Source organism: Parasteatoda tepidariorum, chromosome 1 (genome assembly GCF_043381705.1).
Source record: "Parasteatoda tepidariorum isolate YZ-2023 chromosome 1, CAS_Ptep_4.0, whole genome shotgun sequence".
NCBI classification, from domain to species: Eukaryota; Metazoa; Arthropoda; class Arachnida; order Araneae; family Theridiidae; genus Parasteatoda; species Parasteatoda tepidariorum.
In genome coordinates, this window is record NC_092204.1 from 62,666,662 (window position 1) to 62,686,681 (window position 20,020).

At 25.6% G+C, this 20,020-nt stretch overlaps 2 protein-coding genes across 5 annotated transcripts in view; both read right to left on the reverse strand.

The window, feature by feature from the left end:
- Nucleotides 1-20,020, reverse strand: part of LOC107455746 (zonadhesin) — a 346,128-nt gene that overhangs the window by 64,117 nt on the left and 261,991 nt on the right. The window lies entirely within an intron of this gene.
- LOC107445020 (uncharacterized) lies at nucleotides 6,182-19,113 on the reverse strand. 4 transcript variants are annotated; one of them, XM_016059332.4, is made up of 6 exons: nucleotides 18,966-19,113; nucleotides 17,135-17,358; nucleotides 13,536-13,680; nucleotides 12,155-12,274; nucleotides 11,395-11,592; nucleotides 6,182-7,192 (listed from the first exon to the last, which is right to left on the reverse strand). In XM_016059332.4, exons 1-6 carry the CDS (start codon nucleotides 19,069-19,071, stop codon nucleotides 7,062-7,064), a joined length of 924 nt encoding a protein of 307 aa, XP_015914818.1. In that variant the 5' UTR covers nucleotides 19,072-19,113; the 3' UTR covers nucleotides 6,182-7,061. The 4 variants fall into 4 exon arrangements, with proteins under 4 accessions (XP_015914818.1, XP_015914817.1, XP_015914816.1 ...); XM_016059331.4 differs by having other exon boundaries at nucleotides 6,182-7,195; XM_016059330.4 differs by having other exon boundaries at nucleotides 11,387-11,592.

A 20,020-nucleotide genomic window follows, 5' to 3' on the forward strand; every position in this document is an offset into this window, starting at 1 on the left:
GGAATCGTTCCGGATAATCGGTTCTCTACTGTACCATAATTACAAAATATGAAATAAAAATAAAACATAAAAATGATTTTACAAGAATCTCTTTAAAACAGTTAATTGATATTTACAGTTTATTTCGAAATATATGTTTTATAGGCATTTAATCCATTTTGCTAATTTCTAAAAATACTTATTTTTAAAATATTTCATTTCTTTTAAATTAAGTCTGTATGTGTATAAATATATTTCTGTATAGAACACATATATAAAGAGCATACATTTCAATTAGTATAATCTTTTCACATTCATTATACTCAGAGTTGCTATGATTTTACCAAAACCTGGAGAAAAAAAACTGAGAAAACCAAAATAGGTTTTTTTTTGTAATTGCATTTAATATATCAATTCTAGATAATAAGCTTATAATGGAATAAAACACTAACTCTATACATTGAGATATTAATATTTCCTTTACTTCTATATTCATTTGGGCTTTAAAACTTTTAATTAACCTTTTTAAAAATGTGTAATTAGAAATTGTAAATAATGTACTAAGGCCCAAAAAAATTGAGATACTACTTAACTCAATTGAAACATGTTATAACAAGATTTGTATTATTTTTTAGAATCACAATTAAATTAAATGGGAAAATTATTAAAAAAAATTTTAAATACCATTTTCCCAGATCTGTGAGTCTTGTTACAAACAGTTTCAAATTATTCTTTTAAAACATAGCTAAATTAATACAGATAAATTTAATGTTGTAATGTAACAAGACTTACTCTAAGACTATATAGAATAAAAGAAAAAAAACTAATGTGTTGGGTTTTCTTTACAACCTTCAATTATTCAATCTTCCTTTTTACAAATTTCAATTATGCCTTCGACCGAAAAACTGGGTAATTTATTTCTTCAACTATAACCTCACAAAGTTTACTCAGTTTTTATTTATAACTCACTCTTTAAATCGCTTTGCGTGAACCATATTAAACTCAGCCAAACACAGGAATATGTTTTTAAAAGTAAACTAGTAGGGTTGAAAATCATATTTAAAAATTGAAGGACTTTTCAAGTCCATTAAACTTATTGTTTTTCCTATCTTTCCTGATTTTTGATGCCTCTCACACAAGAACTAAGCATACTGGCTTAAAAGTATGATTTCCCGTGCACAAATAATTAAGAATTACAAAATATTATTTTAAAATAGAGTTGGACCACTATTGAAATACAGCCTCATGTTATAGCAGGGTTCCATGTGCACATAAAACTATTAAAAGTGGTGACTGATAAAAAGCAAAAATCGATTAAAAGATATAAAAATTACGAACTTTTTCTAGCATAACTTTTCAGTTTGCTACTGAAAGAGAATTCAAGGAATATTTTCACTTTAAATATACATGCTTACAATGTATATTTGCATGGTGGTAATAACGATTGAATAACTAAATAAGTAAAAATGAATTAAGTTTCTATCGCTTCTGATATTTTTAGGTGTACATGGAACCCTATAATATTTTTTTTCTTTATAATTTAAAAATATATTATTCTTTTTAATAACAATTAAGCTGTGCAATTTCAGTGTTAAATATATACATTTAAATTGATATATGAAGTTATGTATCTTAAGAGCTATGAAGTTATGTATCTAAACAAGAGCAAATAACCATACATATACAAGTGGACACATGAAATCTTTATTTGGCCTCAACACACAAACATACAAAGGCTCATAAAAAATACAAAAAAGAAATGATATGCCTAGGTGAAGCCAAGTCGATAGAAATCTTGGCTACTTAGATGAAGCAGTTCTTGTGCATTCTACAAGAGTAGCTTACTTAGTAACACACAAATGCCTCAAAATGTGATGAAATTTAATACATCAAAACAAAGCTTAACTAGGGTCATATTCTCATGCAAACTCAGAGAATTTCACACACAAAGAAATGATTGCATTTAGTTATTCTAAACTACCTTATATCGTTTACAATCTTCGAAAATAGTTACAATAACTATTATGTTTTTTAAATATGTTGCAAAAAAATTTAACACACAAACTTTATTACTGACTATTTTGACTAGAAAGTGACAGTCAAGTTAATAAAGTAATACAAAGATCCGAATAAGTCCACTTTTCTATACTGAGATAATTTAAGTCTTTAACACCTACAATGCCATTTAATTTTAGAAAATCACTGCCACTGAAGATACATATTTTATCAGATACAGCAGTGATTACTAAGCAAACTTAGGACTTCTCTTTATTTTAATGAATGGTAATAAAATATATACTGTATGTAATAAAGCTTACCACTACAATTGAATTTCAACAAAATATTGACTTTAAAACAAATATTTACATTTTATAATTATATGTTGCTTTCTGATTATCTAATTTAATATATTTTTAAGATACTTAACCTAAAATTTACTACTCTGCACTTTTGTAGATTTACACTTTCAATAAGTTTTAGAAATATTTTATTTACAAAAAAATGATCACTCAAGCCAATAACAGCAGAAAAAATTTGAGTGATGCATGAATCTTAATTGTTGTATCAAATAAAATTTTTCTTTGTTTCAAAATAGATAAGAAATATTAAGTTTAAAATAAAGGCTTTTATACAAAATGTTTGGGAAAAAAAACTAAAAAAAATTGCACAAGTTCATAATGCACTAATTGCATAAAGTAATTTGATAAGAAAAAAACAGTTGAATATCAAAAATGATAAAACAAAGAAATGTAATAATTACATTAATAGTCGTATTACAATGTCATTATATAATTCACTTTAATCAATTTTTCTATTTATTTAGCAATAACTAAAATTAATTTGAATTATAATTATTAATAGTAAAAGAATATTTTTAAAGAACTCAGAATTTTTCATAATTTCAATTTCTAAAAAGCACTTAATCATCTAATAAAGAAAATAGAAAATCATTATAAATATTGCAGGAATAGCACAATATGTGTCAAGCTATTTATAAAAACAATTTTTACAAAATTTCTTAGAAAATAAGTAAATGATATGGCTTTTATCATATAAAGAAAATATTTCAGTCACATAAAAAGTATAGTTTTTATAATTGAAAAATAAAAATAAACAGGATATGTAAGCACTTTACCTTACTTTCATCAACTTTCAAAATATTATAAATGTAATAACAGATAGGCATACCACTCAAATAGGGCATTCTTAAATGCTCAATTATAATTAACTTATATTAAAAATTGTATAAAAATATGCAGCTCTTTTTTGACATCAAGTCACAAGTTAAATAAACTAGTGTTCCCTTAGAGAAAAACTTGCATCTTAAAATAATTTGGAATAGTTTTCATACTTCTAAAAAAAATTTAACTACACCATTAAAAATTATTGTTAAAAAAGTGAAAAGAAAAAAAACATAAACTAACAATATATACACTGAATGTTAAGTTTCTGTTGATATTAGGAGCATGCAATTATAGTAGAATATTCAGTTTGATTTTAAAAAAAATTTGATTGTTCGTTATTTAGATAATTATTTCAATTAAACAGTTCTTAATTAAGAAGTTAACAGTGAGGCATATTCATTTCAAGTACTACTAACTTTATGTATTCTAAATGCAATGATATAAAACCTTAGAATTTTTGCACTGCCTCAAAATAATAAAAAAAATTATTGCAAGAAAGGATTACATATCATAGATAGGTTATGGAAAACAAACAGAACTTTCTTGACGTATGCAGATATATTACACTACTTCAACATGTAATTTAAACACTGGAACAGAATATAATAAAAAATCTTAGAAATATTTTGATTTATATATGAAGTTGAAAATATAAAGATGTGCGAAAACTAATTTAAAATAAAAAGTTAAATTTGAAAGTGATGCTGAACTATTAAAAAATGAAATTTAGTTTATTTCTTTACTTGAAAGGTTAGTAAGATTTATCTTAACTTATTTTTAGAACTTTTTGTTTTCAAGAAAAAGCTGAAAAAAGAAAGTATTAAAAATGCCCGTCATACAGAATTTTAAAAATTTCTAGAGTGACAAGGGTGGATGGAATATGGTACATGAGGCAAACTTAGCTATAGCCTGCTAACAGAAACAGTATAATGCTCTAAGTGATCTGATCAAGAGTTATATAGATTGCCTAGAATGATTAGGTCGAAGATTATGATTATAAGATTACATCAAATGCAAGAAACAGTATAATGCACTAGGTAATCTAATTAGAGTCTTATAAGATTACCTAGAATGATTAAGTTAAAGATAATGATTATAAGATAACATCAAATGCAAAAAGCAAAAAAGAAAAATTCACTCTAACTTAGGGTTATGGAACATGTGTTTAATAAAAGCAAACTCTGAAAAGTGGGATTTGACAAGTATTCTACTTAATAACCTTTGTTGCAATTAGTTACCTCAAATAAAATGATTTTTAAAAAAAGTAAACTTTTTTATTATAGCAAAAAATATTAAATTATAACACAGTTAAGATTAACGTTATTTTAAAATTTGATACCTCAAATTTGCTCTGTAATGAAAAAATTATTAAATTAGTTACACAACCAAGCTGAATATTCTATGTATTTGTTTACTCAAACCACCATTCAATGCATGTCTATACAGATCCACTATAAGATTAAATTTAAGATTAATATTTATTATTTTTCTAATTAATATTTAATTTCAGATTTAATTTCATTTTTTTAAAATTATTTTGTAAAACTATGTCACTCATAACATTTAAAAGTATATAAAGTAAAAAAATAAATAACATGTAATAGTAACAATTACATAAAGTAAATAAACGAGTAATGTAAATAAATGAGTATATAAAGTAATAAAAAAAAACATATAATAGTAACAATTACATAAAGTAAATAAATAAATAACAGATAATTATAAGAAATACATAAAGTAAAAAAATAAATAAAAACATTTCAAAGTTTAATACTGCAAAAGCACATTTAAAATAATGTGATGAGTTCATTAATATCATTTCTGTGATTTTCAATATCTGTTTCTCAATATTAAAATAACTTAAAAAAATAGGAAATAAAATATAATTTAAAAATATTTAATAAAATGACTAGATTTTCCTTCAACTCTTGCTATCTTTCAAAATCACATGGAATGAACCAAACATTAAAAACAAATAAGCATTACAAATATTTGTCTCCAAAAAAACAATATGAAACTTTTAAAATGCAATAATTCTGTGTCATTGTATAAATTGAAAATAGTTTGAACTACAAAATGTTAACTATTGATAATGTAAAGTTTGAAAAATATGAATATATGGCACAGTTTACCGCAATATTCTGGGAGGAAAAAAAATTAAACAATCTTTAGTCAAAGTTTATTTTATTAATAACTATAAAAATAGTTACAGTAAAAACCGTCTTAATTATCTTTAAATGTAGATGGATAAGCACCATCTCTCTTTTATGACTGGTATTATTAGAGTTTATTTCATTTGAAGCAGGAATGCCAATCTATAAAAGTTCCTGATCCATACAAAATATGATTGTTCATCATAAAGTACTGATCATTCATTCTATATTTAAATGTATAAAAGAAAAATGTAAGAAATTATCAAGATTCTGCCTCGATATCATTATTTAAAAGTATTTCTTACTATTGAAAAAATAAAAAATTTACAAATTTTTATAAAATATTCCATTTGGGATCTTTTTCCCCCCTTATAATCAACTCTTTAATCACGAAAATTTGATTGAGCATTTATTAATTCGTATAATGGAACATCATTAGGTCTATATTTATATTTTAAGTCAGCTTACCTTGCCAGATGTAACCATCTACATTATGTAAGACGGTTATTTTAGGACATGAAATATTATAATGCATAATTCTTATTTGCTAATTTTGAAATTGATCTATAATTAAATTGAAGCACAAAAGAAAAACATGGTTACCATTGACCTGACATCTTTAGCGAAGATAAAAATTGCTGATATGTCACAAAGCCATTTGCCTAGTTGTTTGTTAAAATGAGAAATAATTTCTACATGTTAATGGTTTTAGTTTTCTGAATATTTGCTTACTGACTTCAGATTTTTTGTTCTTTAAACAAAACAAAATACTTTAGTCTATCAACAACGTGATAAAAAGTAAAAATGCATGTTCTTAATGTTCGAAATGAATGAATTACCAAATTATTTATTACCCAAAATTAATTTTATTCTTTTGTTCTAATTTTGAAAAGTCGAGACTTATTATTAAATATGATAACATATTTAATCAAACACAGAATGAAAAAAAAAAGCTATAAATAGTTATTTATACTTATAATTACAACCCCACTAGCTAAAAATAAAAGGAGTAATTTTTGGTGCCACATTACACACTGTTGCTTCGATTAACACTTCCAAATTACTTCTAACTATAATTTCTAGAAAATTAAGAAAAATTTAATGAAGGTAATAAAAGGAAATGATAAAATAAAATTGTGAACTTTATAATGCTTTATACAGTTGGCATCCCTGCTCATCGACAACTTTATTTCATCCTAAAAAAAAATTCTATAATAGTGCAAGTGAAGAACAATAATAAATTAAAACACTAAATGATGAAACCTTAAATTAAGGAATGTGATTTCCTTCATAACTGTTCAACATGATTAGATGAACTAATATACATGCGTTAATAAAGGCAAATTTATTTTGAGAACACCACAGTTTTAGAGAACAGACCATGAGAGATTGTGCAATTCTTCAGACGGTATTGCTGTAAATGCAAACTAGCACATACACTTATAAAGGCAGTCTTTATATCTTAATATGGATTGAAACATAAAATGCTATAAAAATCTTATTCTTTCTTTCTCTTTATGTATAGAAAACTGTATATACCAGTCTCCAAAGTAATAAAAATTAAAAGGGTAAATATCTTTAATTTTATCAAAGTAACAAATACTATATTTATTCATATAAATTTACTTAAAATCTATTTAATTTTAAGCTCTACAAATGAAAAATAATTAAAAAGATTAACATTAGATGGTTCAATCCAGTATCTGAGTATTGACAAAATTTCTTTTCTTACACAAACCAGTTTTCACTTTGTGGGGTAGTAGAGGCTTTCGTCGTGCATATTGTAGGTGAGCCCAGTCCCTGGAGAATATCCGCCTCCGGGGTAAGGTGGGGGCTTTTCTTCGTTTCTGTTTGGAGAGGTGGTATATCTGGGCACTGCTGGAAGAAAAAAAACATTAGAATCATAAAAGGAAAAGATAATTTCTCTATTTCGAATTTAAATAAAAGGATTCATATGAAATTTTCTATTTAAGGTTTCTTTTTTATAACTTTTAATTTTGATGGGAAAAAACTTAAATTGAAAGAAAATCAGAAAGTAAGGTTACTTATTTGATTCCATAAGATAAATTGCTACATTATTGATAAGTGATAGCGTTAATGGTGTCAAAGTTTTTAAATATTTATTCAGTTGTGAGTACACATTTGAGATCTAGTTTCAATATCAGCCAAACTGAAAAGAGGTGAGATAAGTAATTCAATATTTATGATCTTGCAATTTCGGCTTTTTTTATCCATCATGAAAGTATGGAAAAACTGATATTTATTAAATAATGTGATTTTTCTATATTACCAAATCTCGAGGGAAACATTCATTTTATTTATATTTTAAAGTAATTGAGTAAAAACTATCAAATTTTACACCAAAGATTCAAGAAAGTTTACATTTCCACCTTTTTTAAAAGTAAAAGAAATTTCAAATCCCTTCTTTATGTGTGATAAAAACTATGTTTTTATTTAAATTAATGATTTAAATTATTTGTAAAAATGAGACTATAAAAAATTTTTTTTATATATATATATTAAATTTTTTTTATAAAAAAAAGTTGGACTAATCGGCTTCATAGTTAATTAGCAAAATTTTACCACTTTCGATTAACAATGACTAATTATTTATTTACCAAAAGAAAGAAGAAAGTGAGAAGTAATTTACTTCATAATTAGTTGGCAATATTTTAGCTCCTTTGAAACACTATGGTGTCAATAATATACTGAAAGAAAGTAAATGGAGTTTTTCAGATCTCTCATAATTAGCTTCAACCAAAACAGAAAACTTTTGTAAGTTTTCAAAGCCAAAATTTTTCTTCTATATGCAGAGCTCTTATAAAAAAAATGCCTCAAAATTTACTTTCAGTTCATACTCTTAAACTAAATGTAGCAAGTATTTTTCACTTCAGAACATAATGATTAGAAACTGATTCAAGTTCTCCAAAACCAACCTTAGTTGCAAGAAAAATTTTCTAATTTCATTTTCTTATATAATTTATTAAATTTCACATCAAGACCCAGGAATGTTTATTAAATGTTATATACAAAAAGTTATGTTCAAGAATTTTTTTGCAGCTAAATTTATGAAAACTGTTTTTATTAATTCAAACTTATTTTATTATACAAAAGCTAAGAAAAAATTAAGCCAAATGTTTTTGTTTTTTTTGCCTCCAAATAAAAATTTTGCATTTTCTGATTCTTTGATTTTAAGTATAAATTGAACATAGGAATATAAGTTTGAGTTCAGTTTTGTTTTCTCATCTAATTTTCCAAGTTTAAAATTTTTATTACTAATGCTAACATAAAAACACACAGTTAGATCAAAATTACTATTTAAAATAATGTAATCCAAAAAGCATGTTTGCTAAATAAAAATGGTCCTTTTTCTCAAATTATGACCATGTTAAATTTTGCATATTATTCACAAACCCATGATTCAAAACAAAAATTTGAGTTTATCTTACATTAAAACAAAAACGAAAGATCACAAGATCAAATACAAATAATATACAGAAGATTGGAAAGAAAAAAAAAGATTAATTATGGGTTTAAACTTTAAAGGACATGTTATATGATTGAGAAAATTAAATTTTGATCAAAAAGATGTTTTCATGTTCAATTCGAACTACCGTTGCCAAAAACTATCTTGCTTTACCAAATAAGGTATTGGATTTTGTTCCATAATGGCCATGGTCAGCATGCTGAGTTCTGATAAATCGACTTGAGGTTGTAATATTGAAAATGAACTCAAGTATTAAAAACTACTTTCAGTCAATTTATTTTCTATAGAGTACAAGTGATTAAAACACTTGTTAGCAGAAAAAATTTAAAAACAAGAATACAAATAATGTTCTATTAAAGCATAAAGCACTGTTCAGATGAAGTAAATTAAATTGTTAATCTGATTAGAATGCTAACTAGGTAATACTTCAGTTGCAAACGTTTTAGGTACAACAGAAATTAACCTAAAATTTGTTTTAAAAAAACTTAATTTTAGCAGGAAAAAATTATAATTTCTACAATTAGAAATCCTTTGAATTTTGAGAGTTATATTCTACCAAATGAAAAATAATAACACTTGACCTATTTAATGTTAATTACAACTTTAATACTTCATGATATACTTCAATTGTAATTTTAAAAATTTATAGCAGCAAAATAAACAACAGATTTAATTTTTTTATGAAAATAAAAACTTGAAAAATATTGATTTTCTATTTTAACTTAATATTTTTAACATTATTTAACTGCTAACAATAAATATTTTTTGAAGTACTTTTAAACCTCGATACCTTGTAGGAGAAAATAGAAAGTTTAAATAACTAGAATTCAAGTTATCAAAAATGAGGAGTAAAATAAAGAAAAAAGTTTTTTTTACATACTTTTCTAAAAAGTTATCTAATTTGTATTAATACAGAAACTATTAAAGAAAATTAATTTAAGAAAAGATCTATGATCAAAGAACAATGTGGTGAAGAATATGATATTTTATCAATTACACTTTTTAAATAGACAACAGAGATTTGAATGTGTTCTCTGATATATTTGGCTGACTTTCTATGTATTGTCTTAAAGTACACACAGTAGATAATACTTCTTAGTTAGCAAAATTCTTTGGTAAATCAAACATTTCTACATCTTTTAATAAATCACAAGAAGCTTTATTTTACGCAACAATATCACTATCCTCCCACTAACCACATATAGCAACAGGGTTGTCAACGGCAACAAAGTCATTTAACTTTATATCACCAAGTTGCATGAGTTCCTTTGAGTAATTCCAGTCATTTTCTGTAGGTTCACAGCTATTAATTAATGGAACACTTTCATGGTTTTTTTAGAAAAACAGCATTTTTAAATCCCTTAATTATGGTAGAAGATACATTACCCCTAGCTCTTTCAAACTCGTTTCCAACTTATTGATAATTTGTTTCACTTCAATATGTGTATTCAGTTTTGGTTTGTAAGCCATTTCAAACAAATGACTTGCAAAAGATCTGTCCATCTCAAACTAAAGATGATTTCTGAATTTTTCAAGAAGCTAGAACGAGACAGCTAGAATGAGAGGATGCACATGGTATCTCTTGTTGCAGTAGTCTAAAATATCCCTTCGGAACTATAATGTGACTTTCTATCTATCAATACCAGTTGACAACACATGATTACTTTAACATCACCTATGGAACTATTTAGTAGTTGATATTTCATTTGTGGGTTCCATATTATGATTCTTCAATTCTCAGCTTCCCATTTCGATCAATTTAAAAAAATATTTGCCAATGTAAAATTAGACATTATTTAAGGAGATAAAAAGTTATGCACATTTTTGATAATTTTTTAACAATTTGATAAATAAAGGGTTAAATATTCAGTTAGCCTATATATCAATAGAATATCAATAGAAAGTATGGGTGGTAAGTGGTCAATACATATGGATTGCAACTGCCTGAAGACTGATAAGAAAACTAACAAGAGTTTTTAAGACCACTCTTTGATGATCAATGGAAATTTAGTTTCCAATGTGTGTTTACAATCCTTGCATCCCTTCATTTTAAAATTTATGTAGGGTTTTTCCTCGTAAATTTTTGAATAGTTCTTCTATTTTTAAAAAATTTCAATTTTTTGGGAGAAAAAATATTTTTTATACCTGTAAAAAAAATTGTCAAATCAAGGGAAAAGCAAAAAAATGTCAAATCAAGGTTTTTTTTTTCAACATTAAGTGTATAGAAAATTTAAAGGAAAAAAAAATTTTCTTTGAGTTATCGAAAAATTTATTAAACTGAGCTTCAAGCAAGGTTTAACTGTATAGATAAAAAATGAAGTATAATTAGCTTTGACATTTTTTTATAAAATACACACATACATTGACAATTTATAATATTAGAGAATGCTTAAATCACAATAGCTAATATAAAGGGACTAGAAAGAAAAAAAAACAATGCACTATGCTGTCTTGACAAATACCAGCCATGCACTAAGTAATGCTAAGGATTACCTTAAAAACAAACCATTTATGTTCAAACATAACAAGACTGATCTAGCCATCTAAAACGACACATTTAGAAAAGACAAAATTGGCATTACACGCTTACTAGGATAAGGCTGTCCTGATACTACAGGATGTGTAGAAGCATTCTGAGATTCAATCATATGTCCTTGCACTCGAACTCTACGGCATAGAACTAGAGCGATGCTTGCAACAAGAATGCCAAATACTAGTATTAGAATTATTACAAATGCAGTAAATACACCAGCAGCCATTCCTAAAATTCCTGTGTTGGCAGAATCATCTAAAAAGTGAATAAGACAAAGAAATCTTTAGAATTTAAAATCAATTTTGAAAAAAAGTGAAAAAATGTCTCCTAACAATAATTAAGTTTTTAGCATTCAAATAGGTTTTTACTTTGCATGCTCTATTTTACCCTTGAATAAAAAGAGGAGAAATAGATTATGTATTAGATAGTTGTGTAAGAAAACAGGTTGAATTATAAGATATTTCAGATTAAATTTTCCCTAGGAAATCAATTTTTTCATTACAAGATAGAAAATTTAGGATAAAAATTTAAGTTTAAAAAGACAGTAATAAAAATTACTCCAACTAAATTTAACTAAATATGATTCTCAAAAAATAATATTTAGAAAAAAAATTTGTAGTTAATAATATAATTTAAAATAAATGGAACTCATTTTGTACCACTGACTTTGAAAGGGTTAAAAAAATTTACTTTTAAATTAAACCTTAGTGTTTCTTTAAAGTCTTTTAAAATATAAATAACCGTCATTCATTGCTTAATCAGAGAAATGCATAACAAGAAAGCATTTTTGAAAATTTCTGTATAAAAATATACTAACCAACACAGGAGGCATGACTAGTTTCATCGCTATTATCTCCACAATGATTAACTCCATCACACGTCAAATCAGGTGTTATACAGAAGCCATTCATGCATAAAAAGTCTCGACAACCAACAGCTTAATTGAAGAAAAAAATGCATTACTTAATACAACCATTAATTTCCAAACTAAAAATGAAAACACTGCATTTAAATAGTGTACTGAATCAAGGTGGTTACTATCAAAAAAATATATATACATGTAGTGCTCCTTCTCTATTTTTTCTCGTAACTCTTGAGCCATGGCTTTTTATTAATCATCATTTTGTGGTTTCCAATTTTCGCAGTCATATTTTAATTATTTTTAATATCCTTTTCTATAAGGATGATAACATAATGAATTCTCTATACTTTTATTGAATGAAGAATAAGGAATCTATTTACAAATTATATACAAACGGAGCAGAGGCTCCGGGACACATCTTTACCATTTCATTTCTAAAAGATAAGTGTACACTTCTTTAACGTAACATATGTTCATGTCATGTGATCTATATAACCCAGTTGTTAGAACCGGCGTCTGGAAGATCTTAAGACCAGATGGAGATGAACTAATATCTCAACATTGTCTTGATTTTAATGGTAATTCGGTTTCTTTAAGACATTTTATTGCGCGGGGTGGATTCATTTTATAAATAAAGATTTCATCGCTATTCAACGGGACTAAATGTATACGCGAAGAGCCAAGTTAAGTATGTGAAAGAGAAATTTAATGTTCTCAGAGACCAGATAAGCTTATCTGCAGATAGATATAATTCTGTTTGAGTTTAGTCTCAAAAGATCCTTTTAATTTTATTAAGCTAGTATTTTAGATACTACATACATATAAATTCCTTGACTTTTCAAGACTGATTTCATAGAATTTTCCTTACTTTTGTAATCAATAATATAAATTTTACAATTCATTTTTCAGCTTACATACGAGTATGTAACTAAAAAATTTATTGTATGTATATTTATATACATACATATCGATGTATGTACATAAAATGAAAAATGGATTCTTTTACACTACTCATAATTGATTTTCATAACATTAATTTTCATTATATTGGACATAAAACTTGCTGTTCCAAGCGTTTTGTTAGAATTCTTAAAAATTGAACTAGAATCAATAAAACTCCTACTTCAATAACCATCAACCACATTTAATAATTATTAATACACATTAATAATAAATTTCTTAAAAACTTGTAAATTTTGATCTATAAATTGTTATAAAATCAATTTATAATTATATTAGTTATTTTTATTATTATTTAAAACAACCACACAATTTTGTTTATTCACTAAGGAACATTAAATTAAAATTTTATGAAACACTATGAAAAGATGCTTACGAGAATCTTTAAAAGTGGTAATGACAAGTTTAAAACCATTCCCAGCTTGAGTCCACTTGTCAGTTTCATATTTAAGAGTTACATAATTACTTTGTGTAAAGATGGTCCCTACATCAGCTCTAGTACTTCTGCATGACAAATCTGCCTATTGATAAAGAATAAATCAATAATCACTTTTGGTAATTGCAATTTTTATCACAAAAATATTATTTCTCCACAATTAATTTAAAACTTTTTCCAATTTACCAGAAATGTTAACAAAATCTTGAAAATTAGGTTATGTTTCAAATGCACTAAGATCTACCATCTAAAAATGTTAAAGATCTGTTTATGGAAATTTGATAAATATATTGCAGTTATAAGAATTAGATAAGTTTTTTTTGAGGAAGGGGGGGTAAAAATTCACTATTCATAAAACAGTAAATAAAACTAAAACTACATACCAAAAACTAAAAAAATTTTTAGATTCCAATTAATTCTTTAAGAAAAATATGCTCAAACAATTTGTTTTCATTATTTTAGAAAAAAAAATTTGCGTAGACATCAACTTTCTCCAAAGTTTAAAAAAAAAAAATTTCAATAAACTAAAAAACCTGTTTATTTTGCATAAACCAAGTTTTTTTTTATTTTTGTTTATTTTAAATAAAGGATTAAATAATAGCTTATGTTCTAAATTAAATCTTATCATGCTATAATAAAGTACAATCAGGAAATCTTTTTAAACTATCAATTAATAATATCAACAATTAAAAATGTTTCCATACACGCTTAAATATTACTTTACTACAACTAAATATGCAAATGAAAATTTAACTTCAAAATATTATAATGAGTTCCCCTTTCTTTCCCAGTTTATATGAATATGTAATACTTTAACATTATTTAATGTCCTTAATTAGGTACAGTAGAACCCAGATTATCTGACGCCCAATCATACAATTATACAATTCCTCTTTTGACAAATAACAAAGACACGTGTTATGTCATCATTACAACTAATGTTATATTCGTTCATTTTTGAACCTTGTGTCATTAAACCCCAAATCACATCTATTTAAATTTAGATCAACACAATTATTGCTATACTAGTTGTTCATTTCCTCACAAAATCGAAATAAAAAATGTCCACAGATTATCTGACTGTTTTGATTTTCCAGTCCCATGGGTGACGGATAATGAAAATTCTACAGTATTCAACTTACAGCAGTTGTATCAATTTAATTAATAAAATGATCTTGCCTTGATTTTTTTTTTCAATTGAATAAATACAAATTTTAACTTTTACCTTAAGGAAGCCTGAAGAATATAAGGTAATATATTTTAATTAAAAAATATTTAAAAATAATGTAATGATGAAAGAAATGATTAATTTATGTCAAATGAGCAGCATACATTATAATTTACATACATACAGTGAAACCTCTAGGAAGTGACCATTCTCCTTTCCACAATAAAATGGTTGTTAATGGAGGTTGGTCGTTCTAAGAGGTTACCCTCTATTGACTTCAAACTTGTTATGGAAGGTACACGATTTTCCGTAAACGATTTTATTTTTAGGCAGCGTCATTTTCTTGGTACGGAAATGCCACTTCTATTGACGTCATGAAAAGACAGATCTATGAATAAAATTTAGGATCTACAAAAATGATCCCAACAGATATAATGTGTAAAAACAAATTTAACATACAATTTCATATCATAGAAATTAGTTTGTTTTAAAAGATAAGAGGTTTTTTTTAGATGCTTGATTTTTATAAAAAAAAATCAAAAAAAAACTTTTTTTCTAATTTAACTTTCAACTTTAAAAGTAAATCATTGATATCATCGTCTTTTGTGAACTCTGACAGCAACATGAAGTAGTATAATCAAAAAGCTCTCAAAATTAAAGCCTCACACAAATATTTTGAATTCATTTCAATCTACTTTAAAATGCATTCAATCAGTTTTGGATTGATATTTTTTTCTCTTTTGTGTCTCCTTATTTGATCTTTTCTGCATTCTGTGCAGATGTTGCCCCTGTTANTATTGTCATCAGCTCACACTATTATATCTGAAAAAATTGCATTAATATAGCCAAAGCAAAATATATATCAATATAGTGTGAGGAGCACCAATAAAATTGAAACGAAAATAGAACTTTTTAAGCAAAAAATGTAAAATAAAACAAGAAATGCAAAATAAAATAAAACAATCAAACAAAAACGGAGCATTAAAATCAATATATAATATATAAAGCGAGTAGTGAATTAAAAAAAATAATAATACATTTAAAATACTTTCTCAATGATGTCAATAAATTTTGTTTAAAGATATCGAATAGATTATCTTTACTTTTAGGTGTACTAACAGAAAGAAAATGGTTTGTTTATTACTTTAAAAACTTTATTTTTAATAAGGAAAATTTAAATACCAGTAACAATTTAACAAATTTTTCAAAAGTCCAATTAAGCAACTACAAAAATATTATGTAATTACCCCCGTAACCAAAGTTAACAATAATTATACAATCTTTTGTAAAAAATTCTATGTCGAGCTTTTAAATAAGGAGTTAAATTACAGAACAAATTTTAAGCCTAGTAATTTAACTAATAATATTGTCATTAAAAAAATTTTAGCCTTATATAATAGATTAAAAATTAAAACTAGTAATAGATACAATTTCTATACCTAATAATCAGTTCAAAATTTTATAAAATTTCTAAATCACTTGAGGGTCTAAGTCTTACCTAACTAAACCTGGCACCATTTTCTCTAATTACTTAAATAAAATTATTGAAAATAGTAAAGGTTTTTCTTGGATCATTATTAATATTTAACCTATTTTAGAATTTATTAAACAAAATAAAATTCTATTGCGACTTTTTATTTAAAACGCTCTTTTAATAGCATTCCCCTCTCTAAGCTAAAAGATGTTCTTTTGAGTTATTACTGTGATTTTAAAAATTTCCTTAATGCGATTTTGATTATTGGGAAATTCTAATTGATTTTTGTCTATTTAATGTATTATCTTTACAGTGAAAAACACATTTTTGTTCAAACTGATGGAATACCACAAGGCTCTAATTATTTTTCACTCTTAGCTAACTATAAATTTAACCTTTTACTACTAACTAGTGACCCTTTTTAATTTAGAAAAATTTTAACTGTACTTACTTTAATGCATACTGTATATATATGAGTGGGTTGACTGTAAATAATTCTTAGACAGTTATAGTTTAAAAATGTGTATTTCAGAAAATTGATGATAAAAGTTTAACATCATCCTCAAATTTCACTATGTGGTTTACAACCTGTCTCCAACTTAAACTTATTCTACAAATTTATGAAGTTACAATCTGCAGATTAAGAAATAATTCAGAGCAAAACCTAAAATATTTTATTGTTTTCATATAAACTACTTTTATTAGGATGCTCTTTAATGTTAAAATTGTTTTAGATGGCAGAAAATTCTAATTATAAACTAAAAAGCATAAGAGTTGAATGGGTAAGAAACTATAAGCACAATTAAGAACGATATCTAATTAAATGAATCATAGTCTACATTAGACATTTTATTATTTGTTTTAAGTATTACATATTAAAAATTGTAGCAAATTTACCTTATGATTTCCAAAAGCATGTGCTCCATCATAAATAAAGAGATGATCATTACAGTCCAAAGCTAATCTCTCAAATCTTAGCATAAATCGCTGAAGTATGGTATCTGTTTGAAAGGTTAAAACGCATTGCAAATTATCTTCACCTTCAGATGTTAGTACTGTGCCATCTATTTTCTTATACATTTGTAGATTACGCTCTTTTGTGCATAAAGTAGATATATGATCTATAAATAATACATAAAAAGGTTTTAAAGCAATATTCAACAAACAAAAAAATAATAGCAGTAGATGCTTTAAAACTGGAGCCACTGAAATATGCTCAGAATTGCTAAAAATGCAGTCAATTGTTAAGAAATGAAAAAAGATAAACATCAGTGATTAGCCCATTCTAAAACTTTTTCTGTGTGTCATAGATTTATTGTCAAGTTAAATGAATTATATTGTAAAAAATTTTTGTAAATATTATAAAAAAAATGTATACAATTTTTTCACTGCAATAAGAACTCTTATAAAAAATTTAAATCAGGAAATTGTGAATCCGATTGGAGCAACTTAGGCAATTAATCTAATTCGATGCAGAGAAAAATGGTCTCAAATTAATCTAAGTATTCAATCAATATTGCAATATTTATGTTTTTTTACAGAACTTTAAAGAGTAAATAAAATTATAATCAAATAAAAAAAAACATTATGTCATACTAAAACTATAAGCGTAACAAACTTGTTTAAATTAAAAGTTGAAGCAATTTGATGCATGCTCTTAGACTCCATTTTACACATAGATTAATAAATATGAAAATACAAATTTTTCATTTTATAGTTTTCTACCAGAACAACCAATGTCATCTAATTCACTACATCTAATGTCATCTAATTCTTTGAAGAAAAAAAAATTTTAACATATGGCAGAAGTGTTATTGAAAATAGTTATTTCAATAGTACATAATTTGAAAGAAGAAAAAAAACTATTTTCGACTATGAAGAATTTCAAAACTTCCCAATTGATTCCTGTTTTAGATTCCCTAAAAATTATTTTTTAAAAAATCTGGAATTTCAAAAATTCCCACAATACCCAATTGATTCCTGTTTTAAATTCCCTAGAAACTATTTTTAAAAAAATGTGGATAGTTGTTTATAAAAACACCCACTTTATTAAACACACTTCTGAGATCAGATAATACAAATTGAGATTTTATATATTTATCTCAATTATTTATTAGGAAAACTTATGATTATTATTACTTATGATTTTTTACGAAAATGTTAAAAATGTTTTTTTCTACGAATAAAATTTTTACACAGTGATTTCAAGTTTTTACTTCGAAGTTCTTTAACTACTCTGTGGTAATTAGTCCCTAAACCTCAATATAAATTTTAATGCTTTGAGTTGTAACAAAATTTGGGTTTACATTTATTTGTATTTTCTCACAATTATGTATTTAAAAAGAGATTTTGAGACAACAAGTACGCCTCCTAAAATTTACTATACAACAATGCGGACAACAATACGACTTTACAGTAACGCCCACCATCTTATAATTTGCACTTTTTAAGTTTTATCCATATTTACTTTTATCATTGCATTTTAAAAATGTCACAAACAAATTACGACATGACAAAATAAAATTTTATAAAAATTTAATAATGTAAAATATTGAAATGCTGAAGTTAATTGATTAACACAAAAATTGTTATATTTGAAATTATAACCCAAACGTCGAAAACGAAACTAATCATACAAACCGAACACTATTTAAAATAAACAATTATTTTTATGGATTCAAATAAGAAGAAAAACCTTATTTAATTAAAATCAAATATTAAAACGTACAATACTTATTTTTATCTGCGTATGTACCATTTCGACAGAGTAATAAATTAAGTAAAAGACATTGTAATACTACAAAACACCAGTGATCTCTTTGTACGCTCGCCATTTTGACAAACTGAAGTGATGTGATGCCATATTACGCCAAATAAATAAGATAACAGTCCATCTACCTAAATTGATTGTTTGAAATTTCATCTTCACGTTATCGGTAAAATTTATTTTTAAGAGCCGTTTGCACTGCATATACAATATACGTAACTCTGATAGTCACCACAAGAAAGGGAAAACTTGATTAGTGAATGCAGGAAAATCAGGAACTATTTTCAATTCTTGCGAAAAATTCGGGTATATGTTTTCGGACACGTGATTCAGAACCTGATTGGAAAATATATTTACCTTGCATCGCATATGCAAATTCATCGAGTGGCGTATTTTTCGCGGGAAAATGTATTTCAAGAATCAGGTTCTCGTTCGCCTCTTTGAATATGCAAAAGTTAATTTTTCATTTAAAGTGACGAACTGTTTGCACGCATTCATATACGATTATATATGCGCACAGCGAGAATGTCCCAGGAGACACTAATTCTGGATATTTGGTCAATTTAGGAATTGGTAACTGGGCGGAGTGAGCTTGACGCTAGCTTTTATCCATCAATCTTCTTATAACCCTATATTGATTGACCCTACAGACTTTTTCGCCAAAGCAATTGGCGTTGTTTAAACAAAAGCTATTGTTAGAGGAAGCCATTTTCTGTATTTGGCTGCGCGGGATTTCATATTTTATCATCATGAAAGTTTTAATTACAGGTAATTCTTATTAATTAAAGATTTATAATATTAGTGTACGTTTCATAGCAGTATATAAAAAAATTACATGAAATTTTTAAAAAGATTAATGAATTTTATTAAATATCTGTGAATACCACGCGTTAGATTTTAAAGTAAATAGTTTGTAAAATGTATGTATTTTAAGAAAATCGTTATAAAAATTCATTTATCAAAGTTTTTCTCTGCTTCCTTAGAAATCCTTTGTTTGATCTGCCGAAATTGTGTGA